Source organism: Macaca fascicularis, chromosome 6, assembly GCF_037993035.2.
Source record: "Macaca fascicularis isolate 582-1 chromosome 6, T2T-MFA8v1.1".
Classification (NCBI taxonomy): domain Eukaryota; kingdom Metazoa; phylum Chordata; class Mammalia; order Primates; family Cercopithecidae; genus Macaca; species Macaca fascicularis.
In genome coordinates this window covers 119,342,634-119,365,285 of record NC_088380.1, presented here as the reverse complement: position 1 = coordinate 119,365,285, position 22,652 = coordinate 119,342,634, and the positions used below count along the sequence as shown (strand labels likewise).

General features: G+C 37.5%; 1 protein-coding gene across 45 annotated transcripts in view; it reads right to left on the bottom strand.

Moving 5' to 3' along the window:
* APC (APC regulator of WNT signaling pathway) overlaps positions 1 to 22,652 on the bottom strand; it is a 143,905-nt gene that overhangs the window by 30,781 nt on the left and 90,472 nt on the right. For 29 of the 45 annotated variants that reach the window (XM_065545851.2, XM_065545856.2, XM_065545862.2 and 26 more), the window contains one exon: positions 15,938 to 16,042. The exons of the other annotated variants lie outside the window; for them this stretch is intronic. In XM_065545851.2, coding sequence (XP_065401923.1) covers positions 15,938 to 16,042 — 105 coding nt within the window. The remainder of the gene's footprint in view (positions 1 to 15,937; positions 16,043 to 22,652) is intronic. 45 annotated transcript variants of the gene reach the window in all.

Genomic DNA, 22,652 nt, shown 5'->3' with positions numbered 1-22,652 from the left:
TTTTACCTATAAGCTTACTAAGTATATTTTAGAGAAAAACTAAAGAAAAGAGGATTTCTTGCATATGAGCATTAAACTGCAGTATGGACTTAACCAAAGACTGAAGAAATTCTAGGGTAGTAATTTATCATAGATCAAAATAAATAAAGCCACATTCAGATAAGTTCACTGATGAAAAGCAGTGAAGGAATGTTCAAATTCTGAAATGCTCCAAATTGCCAGAAAACTAAGTATGAATTTGCTATAGTCCAAGTTCTCTAAGATCTCACAGTTTAGAAAGGGCTGTTTGAAACTTTTACTGGAGAAAGACATGAAAAAAATAAATGACTGCAGTGCAATATAATATAAACACCACAGTAGAAGAATGAACAAAATACTGAGGGAAAACAGGAAGAAAGAAATTACTGCTTAGGGACTATTAGAGGCTGTATAAAATCAGTAACAGTTAAGGTAGGCATTTTGCGACAGGAGACTGACTGATGGAAGAGACTGTGCAAAGGTACAAATATGGAGAGGGTGGAGTGTTCCAATGTAACGTGAATAGAACACAAGGTGTATGGTCAGAGATAAAGACTGGGTTAAATCAATAAGTATCTTGTGTCATTTCAAAGACGTTGCTGTCAAGCTGTGGAGTCACTGGACTTCAGGCAGGAGAACGGTACAATCAGAATTATGTCTTAAAAACAGCATGGAGAGATCACAGGTAGGAAATGAGGGAGTGGGTATTTTCAGTAGTTGAGTGGTTCTGAGGGCACAAACTAAGGCAGTGGTAACAGAGAAGTGGGGATGCTCTTGAAGGATATTCAGGGGGTCAAATTAATTGGCTTGAATAACTTGACTGGATGTGAGTAAAGAGGCTGGGAGTCAAGGACAACTTGGAGGTGCCAAGCTTGGATAAATGGATAAGTAATGATGCTATTAATGGATATTGGAAACTCAGAAATAAACGATGGCTTTCATTTGGGAACTGAGCTCACCTTTGAATCTGACATCCAGTAAGAATGCCCAATGGGCATCTGAAAACATAGGATGCAACTCTGGACAGGAGCTGGAGTTGCAGATAAATATCTGGGACCCCATAGCTAAATCCATTCATTAATAATTAAGGAAATGACTCTAAGAATAGTGTCAGCAATATTTGCAGGCACTCTTTTGCAGTTCTCAACCTTGCAAAACGAAAAGCTAAAATGTAAGTTATTTGAGGACAGAAACTTTATTCTGTTCACTGCTGCATTCTTAGTACCAAGGGTGATCTTAGGATTAGTAGGTATCCACAAAATATTTGTTGAATTATAAATAAATGAGGAGCTATTAGTAAAATCCATAAGAATGTCAAGATGCAGGACATCATTCGAATTGTCTTTCAGATATATATGCTCTGGCTAATTGGAGAAGGGAAAGAGAAAACCACAATGGGAGTAAAAGGTTCTGAGGACCGTGAGATGGCACCTCCTACTGCAGAGGGTACAAGGGGTAGAATTTTGGAACCAACACACCTTATAATTTCCTTTTGTGCATAAACTTCACTTTTGGTGATTTTTTCTTTTTCTGTCTTTCTTTTTTTTAGAGATGAGGTTTCACTATGTTTCCCAGGCTGGCCTTGAACTCTTGGGCTCAAGTGATCCACTCACCTCAGCCTCCAGAGCAGCTGGGACTATAGGAATGAGCCTATGAGCCTAGCTATGGTGACGTATTAGAAACTTTTCTTCTCTGTTAGCTAGCAACCTAAACTGTTTGCCAGTTAATTTCCACTTTGGTAGACAACATAGGAAACTGCTAACAATGCATTCCTAAGTGATTTGTCAGGATTTTTACCAGGTAATAATTAAGTGCTCATACAGAGATTTCTGAATTCTTCATAAATTCCTTGTTCAAATTTGTTATAAATTTGTTATAAAGTCCTTAAATACGTGATACTCCAAAGTTATTTTTTATGAGGGCTGCTTAGAACTTCTGTATAAGTCATGTTATAAGCTAAGGTGAGGTTTTCCTGACTAGTGCACAAAACTATTTTAGACCATTATTCACAATAATTAGTATTTTAGATCAGCATTTTTAAGAGAAAACTACATTTGTCAAAACTCATTCAACTGTACACTTAAAATGGATACATTTTATCACACACTAATCTTTCTTCAATAAAAGTGATCTTTAAAAAATCCTAACTTGAGAGGTTTTAAAAAATATGTCCCCATATAAAAGCAAGAAAATCCATTCTTCATTTTATTCATATTCACATAGGGAAGTCTGGGGTTGGACTGAGAATACTAGCTCAGAGACCAGAGTGGCTCCCCTTTCCAGTCTCTGCTTCCTTTGTGGGTCTGGACTCTTTACGCTTCAGGGACACTTCTAGGACAAAACTAATTACTAATCCTCCTTAGGGAAGGGAAAAGAGGCATCAAGGAAAGACTCATCTTACATCTCTTTCCACTGCCACCAGCTATTGACTGCTTCTAGAATGTTCTTTAAATCCACATGCAACCAAGCAACAAATATTGCCCGAGCCCCTGCTACTTTCCAGGTAGTATGCTAGTCACCAGGGATAGAACTAAGACATTCTCAACCACACTACACACAGTATCTAGATGAGAAGCTGAACATGAAAATACGTGTGGGTAAGTGCTTTGACAGAAACTGTATGAACACACAGGAAGACGCACAATTCAGTCTTGGTTCCTGAAAAAGTGGCATCTGAATTTGGACTTGAACCATGAGGAGTAATTTAGTTAATAATAAGAATGAGGGAGATTAGCCACAAGGCAGCCCAGGCAGAGGCAGAGGCATAAGCAAGGGTCAGAAAGAACATGGTATATTTGTGTTTGTGTGTGTGTGGAGAGGAAGGGGAGGGAGAACTACAAATAAATCTGAACATAAGGAGCTCACTCTGGTTGTAATTAATAGAGGTAGATCTGAGGGACCGAGACTCAGGCTAAGGAGGATAGTTGGGGCTTTTTTAGTAAATTCAGACAAGGAACCTTTTTCTTGGTCTATAGAAGGGAAATGAGTCTTTGTCCTGAAGCAAACACACAATCTTTGAAGATGTCTAAATATCTTTACTGTTTGTAGGCAGCCTCCGAGATAGATCTTTGCCTCCTGGTATTCATGCCCTTTTGTAATTCCTTCCCCTTTAGTCTTGGCTAGATTTAGTGACTTGCTTCTAGTGAATCAAATGCTACAGAAGTGATGAGAAGCACTCTCAAGGTAAGGTTACAAAGACGTGGCTTCCATCTTGGGCACCTCTCTTGTTCCCTCTGAGGGAAGCCAGTTACTATGCTGTGAACTGCCCTGTGGTGAGGCCCATGTAACAAAGAACTGATGTCTCTCTGGCTGACACCCAATGAGGATCTGAGGCCTTCAATAGCCATAAGTGAGCTTAGAAGCAGATCCTCCGGTTATGCCCTGAGATGACTGCAGCCCCAGCCAATACCCTGAAGTCTTGTGGGAAACCCTGAACCAGAGACAGGCAGCTCAGCTGCACCAGGATTTGTGATCCATAGAAGCAAAAATAAGTGTCTAGTAATGCTGTTAAGTTTTGGGGGCAATTTGTTATGCAGCAATAGCTAACTAATGTACTACTTGAAGCAAAAGAAAACAGGAGGTTTAATTACGAAACAAGGGAAAACTTGTTTCCACAATAAAACATGTTTCTGACATTCATTTCAGTGTAGACACCAAATATTTTCTAAGCTTCAGTCTTAGTTATCTTCCTATGTAGCTTCTGGATTTTGAGACACTCCTCATTCCCCATCTGTCTCAGGAGAAATTTAGATGTATTTATTATTAGGAGATACCAAGGGGTACACATACCCGTACTCTCTATGAGCCTAGAACTTGGTCCATGAGAATCTTTCTTAGGTGTTTTATTAAGGCTAGACCTGAGCCAACTTCTTTCAGAGTGACTTTCAGAGGGACCAGAGTCTCCCTATCCACAAGAAATGGTTAATAACTTCCTAAGAATTGTTTCCCACCCAACTCATAACTAAATTCTGAAGAAACTTGAGTGTGATGGACTTTCTCACAACCTCAAGACCTGCTCAGTCAGTCATGATTGCACATCCCTTGAATCAGCCTTGCTCACTGTCCAAAGATAGAAGCACTTGCTGTATCATTCCTGACTCTCAGTGTCAAACTGTGTGAGACCCTATTTCCCACTGTCCTTTTTCCTATCCAACCTTCCTGTAGAATCCACGCTAAATGCTTTATAAATACCCATACATCCTCAACTTTTTACTTCATGCTCCTTTTATTTCCTGGTCTTCAACTTTCTCTAAGACGTTGCTTTTTTTTTTTTTTTTTTTTTTGAGATGGAGTCTTGCTCTGTTGCCCAGGGTAGAGTGCAGTGGTATGATCTCAGCTCACTACCAGCTCTGGCTCCCAGGTTCAAGTGACTCTCCTGCCTCAGCCTCCAGAGTAGCTGGGATTATAGGCATGTGCCACCACTCCTGGCTAATTTTTGTGTTTTTAGTAGAGACAGGGTTTCACCATGTTGACCAAGCTGGTCTCAAACTCCTGACCACAAGTAAGACATTGCTTCTTTGAAATGACTAGTAAATCCAACATATTTCTATATATTTCAGGTTGGATTTCTTTTGGTTATCACTTTCATAATTCTCTTCCTAGTTTTTAACAGCTTTGCACTGCAGTTATTCTATCCCACTTGTCTGGAAACATTGCAACTACAGATGAATCCAACTGTCTGTTTTCTCTACACCCTGACATGAAGTGCCGGGCAGCATTCAAGAAATGTGAGCATGTGAGAAACTTATGTAACTCGCTAGGATGCTGTCGATATACATTTATGGTCACCAATATACCTAGACCCTCCATGCCATAACTGCCATCTTTTTGTTTCCCTTGTCAGCTCTCCTTTCTTTGGCTATTTCTGATATCCTTCATTTTGTATTATACAAAACTGTGTCTCTTCTTCTCTTACTGCATATAACTTCTACTTTATAGAAAAATAGAAGCCAACAGACAAAATTTCCTCAACTTCTTGCTAACCAGAACCTTAAAATTACCTGCATATATATCCATCTCCACCTTCTGCTGTGAAATCAGAGTTCCCCTCCTCCTATCTAAGGTCCATCCCTTTAGATGTGCTCTGGATCCTTTCTCTCATTTCTCTTTGATCTTAGTGATCTTCAACTCTTCTCTACTGGCTCCTTTCCATCAGCATTCAAACATCCTCATCTTTTCTATCTTAAAAAACAGAAACAAATTTTCTCTCAAACTTATAGTCTGTATCAGTTAATGATCTTTTCTCTCTTGGGCAGTTCACATCTAGACATCTTTACAGTTAGCTAAAATTGCTTTCTTCTACTTTTTGTTTTCAGATAGAGTCTTGCTCTGTCGCCAGGCTGAAGTGCAGTGGCAGGACCTCGGCTCACTGCAACTTCTGATTCCCGGGTTCAAGCGATTCTCCTGCCTCAGCCTCCCGAGTAGCTGGGATTACAGGCACATGCTGCCATGCCCAGCTAATTTTTGTATTTTTAGTAGAGACGGGTTTCACCATGTTGGCCAGGACGGTCTTGATCTCCTGACCTCATGATCTGCCCATCTCGGCCTCCCAAAGTGCTGGATTATAGGTGTGAGCCATCATGCCTGGCTGCTTCTCTTCTACTTTTTAACCTTCCATTTAATTTCAGCTCACTCCAATATAATATAGTAGGAAAGAAGGCCCAAGGAAATTGCATTTGACAAGATCAGCAATGAACATTTTTTTTTTTTTTTTTTTTTGGTGAAACCCAAGGTGATTTTTTAGTCCTCGTGGCAGTTGTGGAAATTGTTAACTTTTCCCTCTTTTTTGGAACAATATTATTCTACTGCTTTGGATATTTAGCCTAGGTATTCATCTTCTCACTGTATACTCACTGGGGATGTAAAAATCTTTAATACCTTTAATTACCAATTCTTTACCCTTCCTCTCAATTCCAAATCTAATAGCCTACCTCATATTTCTACTTTGTGTGTTTATTTTTTTGAGACAGGGTTTCACTCTGTTGCCTAGGCTGGAGTGCAGTGGCATGATTTCAGCTCACTGCAGTCTTGACCTTCCAGGGTCAGATAATCCACCTTGGCCTCCCAAGTAGCTGGGACTGCAGGCACATGCCACCACGCGTGAGTAATTTTTTTTTTTCTTTTTGTATTTTTTGTAGAGACAGGGTCTCCCTATGTTGCCGAGACTGGTCTCAAACTCTTGGGTTCAAGTGATTCACCTGCCTTTGCTTCCGAAAGTGCTGGGATTACAGGCGTGAGCTACTGCACCCAGCTGCATTTCTGCTTTGATGTCTCAGACCTAACATCTTTAAAGTTAAACTTAACATTTTTTCAAAACTAGACTCTTATTTTCTCTCACAAACCTCCTCCTTATCTAGCGTTATTACTAAATTGCATCACTACCCTTCTAGCTGCCTAACAGAAACCTAGGAGTAATTCTTGACTTCTCCTTCCCCCTAAACACTCATATCCAATCCCTAAGCTTGACTGATTCTACTTCTTGAATATTCTCAGATACTGAAATCTACTAATTTATAGGACATACAGATTATAAAGAAACATGTTGAAGTATATCATGGGGAGTTATCAGCAAAACCGAGAGTATGAGACACTATAAAAAAAAAACCTTTGGAAGCCAGGCATGATGGCTCACACCTGTAATCCCAGCAACTCAGGAGGCTGAGGCAGAAGGGCTGCTTGAGATCAGTTTGAGTTCAAGACCAGCCTGGGGAACAGAGGGAGGCCTAGGGCATGGTGGTGAGCACCTATAGTGCCAGCTACTAGAGAGGATTGCTTGAGCCCAGGTGTTCAAGGCTGCAGTGAGCTGTCATTGTGCCACCGCACTCTAGCCTGGGTGACAGAGTGAGATCCTGACTAAAAAAACAAAAACAAAAATAAAACGCCAGGAAACCATAAAGAAAAAAGAAAAACAACTTTAGTTCTTCAATAACTAAGTGTCCATAAAACAAAAAGAAGGAACATACAGATTAGAATGACATCAGAGATACACTAATTCCTATTCACGGACCTTATCTGGACCCTGAGGCAAATAAACTGTGAAAAAGACATGAAACAACTACAAGTTTGAATACTGACTGGATAGATGATGCTATTAAAACAATTACTGTCAGAGTCTTTGGAGATGTAATAATGGCACTGCAGTTATTTATTAATTTTTTAATTTTTTTGAGACAGAGTCTCACTTTCTTGCCCAGGCCAGAGTGCAGTGGCGCTATCTTGGTTCACTGCAACCTCTGCCTCCTGGATTCAAGTGACTCTCCTGCCTCAGTTTCCTGAGTACCTGGGACTACAGGTGCACACCACCACTCCCGGCTAATTTTTGTATTTTCAGTAGAGACAGGGTTTCACCATGTTGGCCAGGCTGGTCTCGAACTCCTGACCTCAAGTTATCCGCTCGCCCCAGCCTCCGGAAATGCTGAGATTACAGGTGTGAGCCACCGCACCTGGCCAGTTATATATTTCTAATAAGTACTTTTATCTTTTGTAAATACACAGTGAAATAGGGAAGAAGTGATGATGATGCCTGGAATCTTGTTAAAAAGTAAATTGGGAGGTTAAAGTGAATGGGTTATATGTGGATATGAACCACTATATTATTGTCTTTGTATATGTTTAAAATTTTCCATAAGAAAAAGTTTTAAAAACCAGTGGCAGCAGAGTGGGTTTTTCTATCATTCCATCTTTTTCCTATTTTTAATTGAACTTTATTATTATATACTGGCTATTACCAGAGACCTGGTTCTAAATTTCAAATAGAAAAGCTGGGGTTGCTTGAAAAAAAGAAAAAAGAGTGAAAGAAAAAATGGATTAAAAACTTCCATATCTATAAACCATATATAGATAGGAAAAGATATCTCAGAAGTATTATTAAATGACAGAAGTAAGTTTTAGTATAGTATAAAAAATAATGTTTATGTAAAAAATTATATAAGGTTGATTCAAAAGTAACAATGTAACTTATAAGAAGAATAAAAAGTACTGGAAAAACTAATTTCTTAAATTCCCCAAATAACAAATTACAAAAACCTAGAACTCTCTAACATACAATTACCATAGTAAACTGTCAAATTATAATTGTCATAGAAACACTCTGACGTATAGAAGATATTTAGTTAAAACTTTCCAAGGGCTGGGCATGGTGGTGCACGCCTGCAGTCTCAGCACTTTGGTTTTACCTTTTTTTTTTTTTTTTTTTTTTCTTGAGACAGAGTCTTGCTCTGTTACCCAGGCTGGAGTGCAGTGGCACAATCTCAACTCACCGCAACCTCCACCTCCTGGGTTCAAGCGATTTTCCTGCCTCAGCCTCCCAAGTAGCTGGGATTACAGGTGCATGCCACCAAGCCCAGCTAATTTTTGTATTTTTAGTAGAAACGAGGTTTTGTCATGTTGGCCAGGCTGGTCTCGAACTCCTGACCTCAAGTGATCCACCCATCTCAGCCTCCCAAAGTGCTGGGATTACATGTGTGAGCATCGTGCCCAGCCAATCCCAGCACTTTGGGAGGCCAATGTTGGAGGATTACTTGAGCTTGGGAATTGAAAACCAGCCTGGACAACACAGTGAGATCCTGTCTCTATAAAAAATTAAAAAATCAGCCAGGCGCAGTGGTATGCACCTGTGGTCCCAGCTATCTAAGAGGCTGAGGTGGAGGAATGGCTTCAGCCTGGGAGACAGAGATTTCAATGAGCCGAGACTGCACCACTGTACTCCAGTCAGAGTACAGTGACAGAGTGAGACCCTGTCTCAAAAAATAAATAAAGAAATAAATAAAGTTGAGAACCAACTAATAAATTATACACATAGTTATATGCTAAGCAAACAGGGATCTGGCCTGTATAATTTACTCCTAAGCTTTTCCTTCCATTTAACTTCCATGAGAGAGTAAAAACAGATCAAGAAACCCTTTATTTAGCAGGGATATTAGTCGGCCTTCCACACACCAAATATTTATTGTTATCTACTATTTATCAGGAACTGTGGGGGTATGAAAATAACAAAACTAGATAGAATCCGTGCCATTCTGGAGCTTACAGTCTAGTGGGGGAAACAAAAATACTAATCAAGTCATCACACAAATTAATGTAAAACTGCAAATGTAGTAATCTTCAAAGGAGAGGAACATGCTGTGACAGCCTATGATAGTGAGATTTGATCTAGCCGAGCCTCTCTGAGAAACTGGTGCCTAAGCTCCGACACACATGAACTGGTGCTAACTGAGCAAAATGGGATGAACCAAGCACTACATGAAACAGTTATACATGTGTACAGGCTGTGGTAGGAGAAGGCCCAGTAAATATGAGGTACTGAGAGAAGGCCAGAATGGAGATGTGAGAGCAAGATGCGACATAAAGCTGACAAGATAGGTAGGGGCCAAGTTGCCTGAGTCACAATAAATGGTTATCATTTTTCTAACAATCAAGGGAAGCCAATGAAGGATTTTTCAAAGAGAACAATTGTGGGCAGGAAACCAGGTGAGAGAAGGGGTAGAATACATTCCCACGTGGTGGTGAAGAGAATTACTCTAGGACAAAACTTTGGCAGAGCACACTGCTGTGATCCTGAGAAAGTCAAAGAGACTGATTTTCATTTTCAGTTAGTGTTGGTGGCTGTCTTTTGAGCAAATAATAAAACAAAACAAACTAATCAATCCCAAGAGGCGGTCATATGTATAGATCCTATTTAGATGAAAGGACTATTGGAACAACAAATCACGGTCCCACAGATACAGGTCGCACATTTACATCAGGATCTCGGAAGAGCTGCAATATTGTTTTAAAACAGTGACTGAAGACATGATTGTATATTTAGAAAACCCCATCGTCTCAGCCCAAAATCTCCTTAAGCTGATAAGCAACTTCAGCAAAGTCTCAGGATACAAAATCAATGTGCAAAAGTCACTAGCATTCATATACAACAATAACAGACAAACAGCCAAATCATGAGTGAACTCCCATTCACAATTGCTTCAAAGAGAATTAAATACCTAGGAATCCAACTTACAAGGGATGCGAAGGACCTCTTCAAGGAGAACTACAAACCACTGCTCAATGAAATTAAAGAGGACACAAACAAATGTAAGAACATTCCATGCTCACGATTAGGAAGAATCAGTATTGTGAAAATGGCCATACTGCCCAAGGTAATTTATAGATGCAATGCCATCCCCATTAGGCTACCAATGACTTTCTTCACAGAATTGGAAAAAACTACTTTAAAGTTCATATGGAACCGAAAAAGAGCCCACATTGCCAAGACAGTTCTAAGCCAAAAGAACAAAGCTGGAGGCATCACACTACCTGACTTCAAACTATATTACAAGGCTACAGTAACCAAAACAGCATGGTACTATTACCAAAACAGAGATATAGACCAATGGAACAGAGCAGAGCCCTCAGAAATAATACCACACATCTACAACCATCTGATCTTTGACAAACCTGACAAAAACAAGAAATGGGGAAAGGATTCCCTATTTAATAAATGGTGCTAGGAAATCTGGCTAGCCATTAGTAGAAAGCTGAAACTGGATCCCTTCCTTATACCTTACACAAAAATTAATTCAAGATGGATTAGAGACTTAAATGTTAGACCTAAAACCATAAAAACCCTAGAAGAAAACCTAGGCAATACCATTCAGGACATAGGCATGGGCAAGGACTTCATGTCTAAAACACCAAAAGCAATGGCAACAAAAGCCAAAATAGACAAATGGGATCTAATTAAACTAAAGAGCGTCTGCACAGCAAAAGAAACTACCATCAGAGTGAACAGGCAACCTACAGAATGGGAGAAAATTTTTGCAATCTACTCATCTGACAAAGGGCTAATATCCAGAACCTACAAAAAACTCAAACAAATTTACAAGAAAAAAGCAAACAACCCCATCAAAAAGTGGGCAAAGGATATGAACAACACTTCTCAAAAGAAGACATTTATGCAGCCAACAGACACATGAAAAAATGCTCATCATCACTAGCCATCAGAGAAATGCAAATAAAAACCACAATGAGATACCATCTCACACCAGTTAGAATGGCGATCATTAAAAAGTCAGGAAACAACAGGTACTGGAGAGGATGCAGAGAAATAGGAACACTTTTACACTGTTGGCAGGACCGTAAACTAGTTCAACCATTAGCGTAAGACAGTGTGGCGATTCCTCAAGGATCTAGAACTAGAAATACCATTTGACCCAGCCATCCCATTACTGGGTATATACCCAAAGGATTATAAATCATGCTGCTATAAAGATATATGCACACATATGTTTATTGCGGCACTATTCACAATAGCAAAGACTTGGAACCAACCCAAATGTCCATCAATGATAGACTGGATTAAGAAAATGTGGCACATATACACCATGGAATACTATGCAGTCATAAAAAGGATGAGTTCGTGTCCTTTGTAGGGACATGGATGCAGCTGGAAACCATCATTCTCAGCAAACTATCGCAAAAACAGAAAACCAAACACCGCATGTTCTCACTCATAGGTGGGAACTGAACAATGAGAACACTTGGACATAGGAAGGGGAACATGACACACCAGGGCCTGTTGTGGGGTTGGGGGAGGGGGGAGGGATAGCATTAGGAGATATACCTAATGGAAATGACGAGTTAATGGGTGCAGCACACCAACATGGCACATGTATATATATGTAACAAACCTGCACGTTGTGCACATGTACCCTAGAACTTAAATTATAATAAAAAAGAAAAAGAAAAAGAAAAAAACAAAAACAAAACAGTGACTGAAAGTAACCAGATAGTATTAGCAGCATTAGTGTCATACAAACACCAATTTGGTGGGCAAGTCTACGATTGCTACTGCTAAACAAACATGCTTATGTTTACCTCTGAATCCATAGCACTATCAGAGTTCATCACTTAAAGGAGGAATGAATACCGGGCCCTGATTTACTATTTTCAATAGATCTTCTTCTCTGCCATCCCTATACTGACATCAAAGACATGATGTATGTCATGGTAGGACTCTGAAGTAAGACAACCTAAACTACCACACAATGGAAATCAAGACAGTGCTTTCTTCTATTTTCCCAAAATGAAAATGGTTTTTAGTTGTTATAAATTATAATAATACACATTCATTACAAAAAATAAAAAATACACAAAAGAATAAGAAAGTAAAACCCACAAAAATCCCAGCACTCAGAGGTAACTATTGAAAACATTTTAAAGAACATTCTCCCGCACATTTCTCTATGCATATACACACATCATACATATGTATAATGAGATCATACACACTTGCTTTTAAATTTTTATTTTTTAGACAAAAAATAAAAATAAAAAAATATTTTTTGCCCTGTTACCCAGGCTGGAATGCAGTGGCGTGATCATAGCCCACTGCAGCCTTGACCTCCCAGGCTCAAGTGATCCTCCCACACGGCCTCCCAAGTAGCTGGGACTACCACACATGGCTAATTTTTATTTTATTTTTTTTTTGTAGAGACGAAGTCTCCCTATGTTGCCCAGGCTGAACTCGAACTTCTACCCTCAAGCAATCCTTCCCGCTTGGCCTCTCTAAGTGTTGAGATTATAGGTGTAAGCCACCACGCCCAGCACACTTGCTTTTTTAAAACTAAAAAAGTCGTAATTGGCCGGGCGCAGGGGCTCATGCTTGCAATGCCAGCAATTTGGGAGGCCGACGCAGGCGGATCACGAGGTGGAGAGATTGAGACTATCCTGGTCAACACGGTGAAACCCTGTATCTACTAAAAATACAAAAATTAGCTGGGTATGGTGGTGGGCACCTGTAGTCCCAGCTACTCGGGAGGCTGAGGCAGGAGAATTGCTTGAACCTGGGAGGCAGAGGTTGTAGTTAACTGAGATCGCACCATTGCATTCTAGCCTGGCGACGGAGCAAGACTCCGTCTCAGAAAAAATGTTATAATTACCTAAGTCGATAATATTTATTAATATTCAACATAAATGCTCTCTGCCAGGTATATATTAGTTGTCTGGCATACAGTGGGGAGCAGGTGTGGCTTAAAGGACTTTAAAAAGGAAGGAAGACAATTAAACCATTGATAAATTGTGCTAAGCACTCTTGAGAGCAGGAATACAGAGTATCAAAGAGTAATTTATTTATTCCAGATAGGTGGAGACAAGGAAAATGTCCAGGAAGAAGTGACATTTAAATTGTGGGGAAGGATGAGTAAAACATATAATATGAACTGAAGCAGAAGAGAGTTCTAGGCAAAAGGAATGTCCTGTGGAAGGCCTGGACATACTCAAGGAACTGAAGAAGTTGAAGTTGAGGGAGTGGTGAGAAATGGGGGCAAATATTATGAGATACTCTTGGAAGAGCAAGCAACATGAAGAATCTGGATTCTAATATATGTGAAGTGAGTAGCCACTGAAAGGTTTAAACAAATAAGCGATATAATCAGATTTGTGTTTTAGAAGAATAACTGACTATAATATGGAGGATATACTAGAAAAGGCAATGCTGAAGGCTAAAAATTAGATCTTTAAACAGAGATGTAATTTATCATTTTTAATATTTGCATGGATGTACCATATAGGTTCCATGAGGCCAAGGACTATCTGTACTCTTCAATTATCAATTCTAGAGTCCAATACAGTATTTGGCATATAATACATATTTGTTAAAGATAATTATTAACAATTGTTAACAACAGCATCTGTTACCTTTTACTAAGCACTGACTATATGCCAGGGACTGTGTTAAGTGTATCTTGCATTTCACTCTCCCAACTGTTCTATGAGGTAGAGGTTTTATCATCATTTTATTTTACTAAAGAGGAAACATTAAAGCTCAGAGACTTTTTGTTACTAAGCTAGTTAGTGAGGGAGTGTGATTTCCTACGTTTGGTGACTCCAGAGCCACTTAACTAACCTACGGCTGACTAACTAATAATTTAACCAATTTATGACCAATGTCCATTTAGGTTATTTCTAACTTTTTGCTATTGTTAATATTATGATGAATCTCTTCAAACATGTCTGATTACTCTTGACTGATTATCTCATTAGCATAAAATCTTAGATGTTGCAATGATGAGCTTCACAACAGGCACATCATATATGATGTTAGATGCATTTGACAAAATTGCTCTCCCAAAAGGCTGTTTCATGTCATACAATTAAAAGTGATATAAGAGAATGCCTGTTTGCTCACCATTACTAATACTGAGTGTTATTGATCTTTGCTAACCCAATGGCCCCCCCACAAAATCTCATTTTAGTTTTAATTTGTATTTATATATCATGATTAGTAAAGGTGATCATCTTTCCATGTTTACAAGTCATTTTAATTTCTTCTTTTATTTCCTGTTCATGTCCTTTGCTCATTTTAATTTTATTTTTAAAATTACTATTTTTTTACTTCTACGATGGCGTGAGACCATTTTAAGATACTATTTAAATAAATAGTTGTTATATAAATACTGTTTTTTGCATCTTGAATTTTAACTTTTTACATGTCATAAATGTTTGCAAATAATGTGATCTTGGTCATTTGTTTTGGAGTCTCGCTATGATTTCCTGGCATACTAAGTCTCGTGCTGTAATGTGAAATCTATTAATCCCTTCTCTATGGGTCTCCTACCTACATCATGATTATAAAAATGCTACCCACATTTTCTTCTAATTTTTTTATATTTTTAATAGTTTTCATTTTGACTTTAAATCTAATCTACTTAGAATTTATTTTGATATAGTAAGTGTAATATGGATCCAATTTATCATAGCCAGCTTACTGGATAGGTAAGGTTTCCAAAGTATATAATAATTGGAAGATGACCCAAAGCACTAAGAGTTGGTCTATTCCTATGGAAATATTTTTTTCTGTCATATAAGATTGAATTTTTCTTCCTCCTACATATGTGTAGGAATATATAATGTTCCAACTAATTCCCTAGGCAAAAGACAGATAAACAACTCAAATGTGCTGTTTAAATGTAATTGCCTTTGTCCTAATTTACCACTTGTTTTCTAGTATAATGCTAACTAGTAACACTGAATGAGGTATGTTTATTTTGACTCAGTAAAACGAATTTAAATACTTAAGAATAAGACATTTTAAGCTTTACATTTTAATGAACTAATAGAAGCATATTCTTAAAAACAATACTACCAAAAGTAACCTAGAGAGACTAAGAAAATTTTCTGTATCAACAGTAGAAAAATTACCTTTAAGAACAATTTGGTGAAATTCTGTTTTTAAAAAGTCATTCATTTACACTATAAACGTATTCACTGAAGAAAATATGGAGGATACAGAACACCCTAAAGAAAAATTCTATCATATTGGGCTGTATTTCAATAAAAATCTAATAGACAACTGATAGTAGCATAACAAGATAATAGTTCTGTGTGTAAAAAAAAAAAGCTTACTTTCATAATTTTGCTGAAAATGATGTGGTAATAGTTAAGCACAATTAGGCCATGTCTCTTTACTTTTTTGTGTGCATTACAATTATCTTTTTCAGTAAGACTTGGATTTCTAGATTTAAATAATCTTTAAATACAACAGGAAATAACAAAGCCTTTATAACTTAAAAAAACCCATAAAAATGTCTTTACATTGAATGTCTTAGTGAAAGAGCAAATCTATTCAAGGCAAGCAAAAATAACTAGGTCAAATCATACATATAACGAAAATGCAGCTTAGAGTTATTAAAAAAAACTACTCACAATCATTTTAGACTAAAACACAAACTACAGCCACAGAAATAGGTCTAGAAGATCTTGACAGCATTATTGTTGACATAATAAAGAGAAATGACAGCACGCTGGTACTGAATGCTTCTGGAAATATGCATTCAGGACTAAGAAAATAGGTAAGATTTATAGATCATTCTGAGAACCATCTTGCTTCATACTTTTCTGATATTTAAATAATTTCAAAAATACGATAAAATAATTTATTTACCTGACCATTACCAGAAGTTGCCATGTTGATTTCTGCCACTCCTTGACCTTCATTCTGCCGCTCAGCATCATGTGAGCCGGTTTCATGCTTGTTCTGAGATGACCTCTGTTAACATGGAGTTAACATCATTACAAGCAAAAATGGTGTAGGCTTTCTTAGTTCACAGCTTTTTTTCTTTTTTGTTTTAAAGCTCTGAATACGTCAATTATACAGACTGATAAAGGCATGGAACTGCATGTTACACTTCATAACCTCCAGTATGATTGGCGGTCGACTATCTCGGTAAGAGGAAAGTGAAGTGTGTCCCTTGAGCATTAGAGCTGCACAAGACAAAGGATTTCCTGAGACGGAATGCCATCCTCTACCAGCTGTGCTCACATTACTATCAGGAACATAACCCCAGTAGAACAAATAACTATCTTTTCTGTAAGGTTACATGATTCTGACAATTAATGGAGCTGTAAATAACAACAGTTAAAACTATTACCTAAGCTTACAAATATCTTCTACTTAGGTATATTTATACACAGAATATATACATATATATATGTATATCTTCTAATATAAGTTAGGTGAAATAAAATGATAGGCTCTTAGATTCTGATATGAATAAAACCCAAAGCCTTTTCTAATGCAACCACCATCTGTTAACAGGAAATTAAAATGACAGATTATATCCAGTAAAAGCAGTCATTTCAAGATAGATTATCTCTAGTACAAAGCAATCACTGTATTAAAATACCAGCACAAAATTAAAGAAATAAAAGAATTTCTCACTGTCTTTTATAGAAGCACCTATATGCTTGTTCTAGGAAAACAATATCTAAAATAAAAATTATGCATTAAAAATCTGACCTAACAGTGGATAATTAAATAACAGTGATTCCTAATGGAATTTCTTTAAACATCAAGCTTTCCTAGAACATTTTAAAATTGTGACTTAAAAAATTGATTTATATGCAACATTTCCATCAATAAACTAGTATTAGTTATATGCTGGCAAAAGTGAGGTAGCACTCAGTAATCCAGAAATATAAGAATAATTAGTACCATCTGAAAATCATGCTATAGAATTCAATGAAATCCACAAAAATAGATATACATATATAAAGTCAACCTAGTGACAAAATGAATCTAAGACCACAAAGATTTGACATTAACATAAGTGAAGATGTCAATATATTTGAAGAAAATTACTGACCATCTACTACGTTAGTTACTTGCATTAGATGCTGGGAAATACAGTGCTAGCAAAACTAGACTTTGTTCTATGCTATCTTGGACCTTACAGTTTAGTCAGGGACACTGTCAAATAATGACAGAAATAATAAAGGTAAAATTGACAAATGCTATGAAAGAAGGGTACAAGGTGCTGTAAGTATATATAACAGAGAGAAATGAAATAGTCTGGAGGTTTGGAAGAGCTCTCTTGGGAAGTGCTGTTTGAGTAAAGACTTGAAGAATAAATAGGAGTTAACTAGGCAAGGAAGAGTAGAGGATGAGTGTTCTGGGTAAAACAGATCATATGCAGAGGACCCAGGGTAGGAGGGAGCGTGGCTTGTTTTAGCATGTCAAAGAATCATGGTGTGGATAAAGCACCAAAAATAAGGAGGAAAGTAGAACAAAAAGAATATGGTAAAAAAAAAAAAATCTGATTTTAATGCCTTTTTCTGTGATTCTTAGATGGTATTCTTGCCTTTTCTACTTATAAGTTATAGTGAGGCCACTGCATGATCGCCCCCATATAATTAATACTAATATATTCATGGAAAAAGTTGCATGTAAATTTATTTTTCAAGTCAAATTTTAAATGGTCTAAGTAGGGAGGAAACATAGGAAAGACCAGTTAGGAGGCTACTGTATTAACGTAAGTTGTGAGACAGTGACACTGTGCACTAGGAAAGCAGTGACAGAGATGAAAGAAGTGGAGACACAGAAGTAAATCTGATTGGATTCACTGACAGATAGGATATGGGGAGTGGAGGAAGAGGTCTGGTGTCGAGTATTACTCCTATGTTCCTTAGCTCACACAATTCAATAATGATGGTGCTACTCACAGAGATAGGTAATACTGAGGAAGGATGAGGGATTTTTGTTGGAAGGTGGGGTAGTAAAGAGTGCTTAGGAGGAGCAGATTATTAATTATGTGTTGAATGTGTTGAGTAATATCCAAGTGCCTTTTTTTTTTTTTGAGATGGAGTCTTGCCCTGTCACCCAGGCTGGAGTACAATGGCGCGATCTCAGATGACTGCAACCTCCACTTCCCTGGTTCAAACGATTCTCCTGCTTCAGCGTCCCAAGTAGCTGTGATTACAGTTGCTCGACACCATGCCCAGCTAATTTTTGTATTTTTAGTAGAGATGGGGTTTCACTGTTTTGGCTAGGCTGGTATCGAACTCCTGACCTCCTGATCCATCCCCATCGGCCTCCCAAAGTGCTGGGATTACAGGCATGAGCCACCGCACCCGGTCTTAAAGTGCCTCTGACGTGACTCAGTGAGGATGTAGAGCTGACATAGAGATTTAGCATAGAGCTCAGGGCTAGAAAAATATATTTGACAGCCATCAGCATATAGATGGTCAGTGAAACCCTAAGCATAAATGACACTGCTTAGGAAGAGAAGATATAGAGAGAAAAGAAAAATAGGCCTTAGGAAATACCCTTAATTAATGTCCAGGAACATGAGTCTATAAAGGCCAGAGAGGCTGGGCACAGTGGCTCACGCCTGTAATACTAGCACTTAGGGAGGCTGAGGCAGGAAGACCTTGAGCCTAGGAGTTTGAGGTTACAGTGAGCTATGACGGCGCCACTGCATTCCAGCCTGGGCGAGACTGAGACCCTGTCTCAAAACAAACAAACAAACAAACAAACAAACAAACAAAACCAGACAAGTGGAAGAAACCAGAAATGTGACAGACGATGGTGATGGATGACGCATATGGTAACATTAAAAAAAAAAACACTAATGTTTACTATGTACTAATCACTTAGCACTTATTGATTTATTTAATCTTCAAACTAACCCTATGAAGTATTATTATCCCCATTTTATTTATTTATTTTTTGAGATGGAGTCTTGCTCTGTTGTCCAGGCTGGAGTGCAGTGGCACAATCTCAGCTCACTGCAACCTCCACCTCTCGGGTTCAAGCAATTCTTGTGCCTCAGCCTCCTGAGTAGCTGGGATTACAGGTGCCCACCACCATGCCTGGCTATTTTTTGTATTTTTAGTAGAGACAGGGTTTCACCATGTTGGCCAGGTTGGTCTTGAACTCCTGACCTCAAGTGATCTGTCCACCTCAGTTTCCCAAACTGCTGGGATTATAGGCATGAGTCACCGTGCCCAGCCATTATCCCCATTTTACAGATACAGAGATGGAGGTGCAGAGAACGTTAAGTAACTTGCTTTCAGTCACATATCTAGTAAATGGCAGAGTCAGAGCTGAAATCGCAACTCAGGCAATTCCAAGCCAGACTACCATTTAACATTTACTATCTTCATTTTCTTTCCTCCTTCCTCTTTCCTAATCACTTCTCTTTATTCTTTCACTGATCCTAGGTTACAGGCCTGCCTGTACTCTTTGATACACTGAAGACAAAAGAAGTGTGGTTGCTCACTATTATGAAAGATTAATTCTAACTAGTTTCCTCATTTCCATAGTTGCTTTACAACTTCTTCAAGGTTTTCTACTCTAGGTAATAGAACTGGAAAAAATTTTTGGTAAGGTATTTAAATATCACAAAATCCATCCATTTTAAATGTTCGATTAAATGACTTTTAGATTTATCAAGCACAGCTGTAATCCAGTTTTAGAACATTTTCATCATTCCAATAAAATTCCTGCTGTCCATTTACAGTTAATCCTCATTCCCACTTATAGTCAGACAACCACTAATGTACTTTTTCTCTTTAGAAACTTTGCCTTTTCTGGACATTTGATACAAATGGACTTAAGTCTCTGGCTTATTTTACTTAGCATGCTCTGGAGGTTCATTCATGTTATAAATTCTGCATCAGTAACTTACTTTTAATTGCTGAATAATATTCCACTGAAGAGATATAACACATTTGGTTTATTCATTCACTGGTTGATACACATTTGCACTGTTTCTACTTTGAAGCTGTTATGAAAAAAATGCTGCTAGTGAACAAACATACAAGTCAAAGTCTTTGTGTACACATGTATTTTCATTTCTCTTGGCTAGATACCTAGGAGTAAGACTGCTGAATCACATAACTCTATGTTTAATATTTTGAGGAATCACTCAACTGTTTTAAAATGGTGGCTGTACTATTTAAATTCCCACCAGCAATGAGGGACCCTGCTTCTCCACATCTTCATCAATGCTTATCATTGCCTTTATGATTAAAGCCATCATAATGGGTGTGAAGCAGTATCTCACTTGAGCTTTGATTTGCATTTCCTTAATGATTGAGTATATTTTCATGTACTTACTTGCCATTCCTACATATACCTTCTCTGGTGAAATGCCTATTTAAATATTTTGCCCACTGAAAAGCTAAGTTGTATTTATCTTTATTAATGAGTTGTAAGAATACTGTGACTTTAGTAAGTATTCTTTATTTGCTATTATCTTTTAAGCCACACTGCATTGTCCTCACAGCTCCCATTCCTCCCAATGTATTTGCTTGTCAATAAATAAACTATGTCTAGAAGAACACACAAGAAAGTCATAGCACTGGTTGCCTCACATACCTTTATGTAACTTCTGAGTTTTGAATCATATGTAATAATTACTAGACTTAAATCATGTCCAGTATGTAGATCTTAAACCAGAGTTATAATGCAGGTAGTCCAAAGAAAATGCTATAAGAAATATGCTTCATGATAGAGAAATTATTTGGCAGAAGCTTTTCCCTTTCTCATATCTACTGCTCTATGAACTAATTTGCAAGTGTCCAATCCCCAATTTTCTCCATCTTCTAGATTCTCCCTCTAACTTACATTAGAATGACAAGAATGCAATAAACAAATCACAAACAGCAAAATTGTAAAAAGTGGTTTTGTTCTTTCTTAAATGTGAAATGGCACCTTCCTTTGGTTTACATTTATAAACTATCAGAGTAATGCAACTGATATAACTATTATCATAACAAAAGGAAGCAATAAGAGATTGGATCATAGTAGCAGACAGTCTGCCCTAAATCCAATAATATGAATAAAAAGTTTTGTACAGATACAAGAAGCACAAACAAGTTTCCAACCTGAAAGAAACTTGTAACAGTAATGGAAAATGAGGATTACTATTAATAAATGGTAGTACAATGAAATTCAAGGTGAACGGCATTAAATAAAATAGAGGGCTAATGTATATTATAATACAAATAAAATAATCAACTAGAAAAAATGTGACTATTGATTTAGAATATCAAAACCTGTCAAATGCAGCAAAAGAGTAATAATCAGAATACAAGGAAGATGGAGGGAAAAGAACTAACTGTAACTAAAGCTATTCAATTAAAAACAAAACACTGCCTGTTTAAAAATAATTTAAAAAACAGACCATAAAGAATTTGCTTAAGGACAAAACACAAGTAAAAACTACAGGAGAAAGCCAAAAGGGTCATAGTAAGTAGAAAGGGTCATAGTAAGTAGTAGTTTTCACAAGTAAAAACTACAGGAGAAAGCCAAAAGGGCCATAGTAAGGGTCATAGTAAGGTCATAGTAAGTAGAATACATCAATACCAACAGAACTGAAAAGGAGCAAAAAAATACTGCTTTTTTCCTGGCCCTTTCAAAGGGCCAGAAAAAAAGAGTCCGTTGCAAAAATGAACACATTCTTTAAATCGCAAATATTTGACTTATACTGGCTTAAGACAATCATGTTAAAATGCTTTTAGGATTATGACTATCACATTTTACTTAAACTGTCTACTTAGCAAATACATGTTTCTACATATTGCAGATTCAGATGTACTAAATCCAAAGTTCCTCAGATATTAAAAAAGCCAGACATGGATGAAAACGTTTTTTGAAAGAACTCTTTCTTTGTAATCTCTTTCAGCTGAGTTTTTGGGGAAGGGGGGATACTCACTCCCTGATCTCCAAATAACCTGCTTTAATGGCTAGTTCTGCATTTTTCAGTTGAATGCTTTATTTCAGTTCCACTTTATTGTTACACAAATTTTTCACAACTTACATTACTTTGACTATTAAATTCTAATCATAGCTGGCAGGTGGTATACTATGATCACCTTCCTTTACAACTTCTTGTTGTCCATGGAGTTAAAGGTTATCTTTACTGTTTTGTTCATTTGGTTTTCTGGGTACATATGACGTATCCTCAGTTTCTCTCCTACTGTGTAAATTTCCTTTCCCTTCAATACATTCAGAAACAGCAAGTATTCTGCTGACTTCATCTTCTTGGAATTAATCTCTCCTGGAATCCTCTCAATAGTTCCAATATGGACTGGTTGCTTTCTCAGGATGTCCCTTCATCTTTACTCTGCAGTTTCGCTCATCTCTTTCTCTTGTATTATATCACCTGGGTCTTGAGTCCCAAAAATTCATTTTTCTTGCTTTACATTTCAATTTCACTTGAGTATATGCTTTAATAGGTTCCAGAAAAGGGTGCATGAGAAAAACGTATTTTTGAGACTTTGCCTATCTAAAAGTGTCCTTATTCCACTCTCAGATTTAACACTTTGACTAAAGGCTAGAATGGTATTATAAAAAATATATCTGGTCTTTGTTC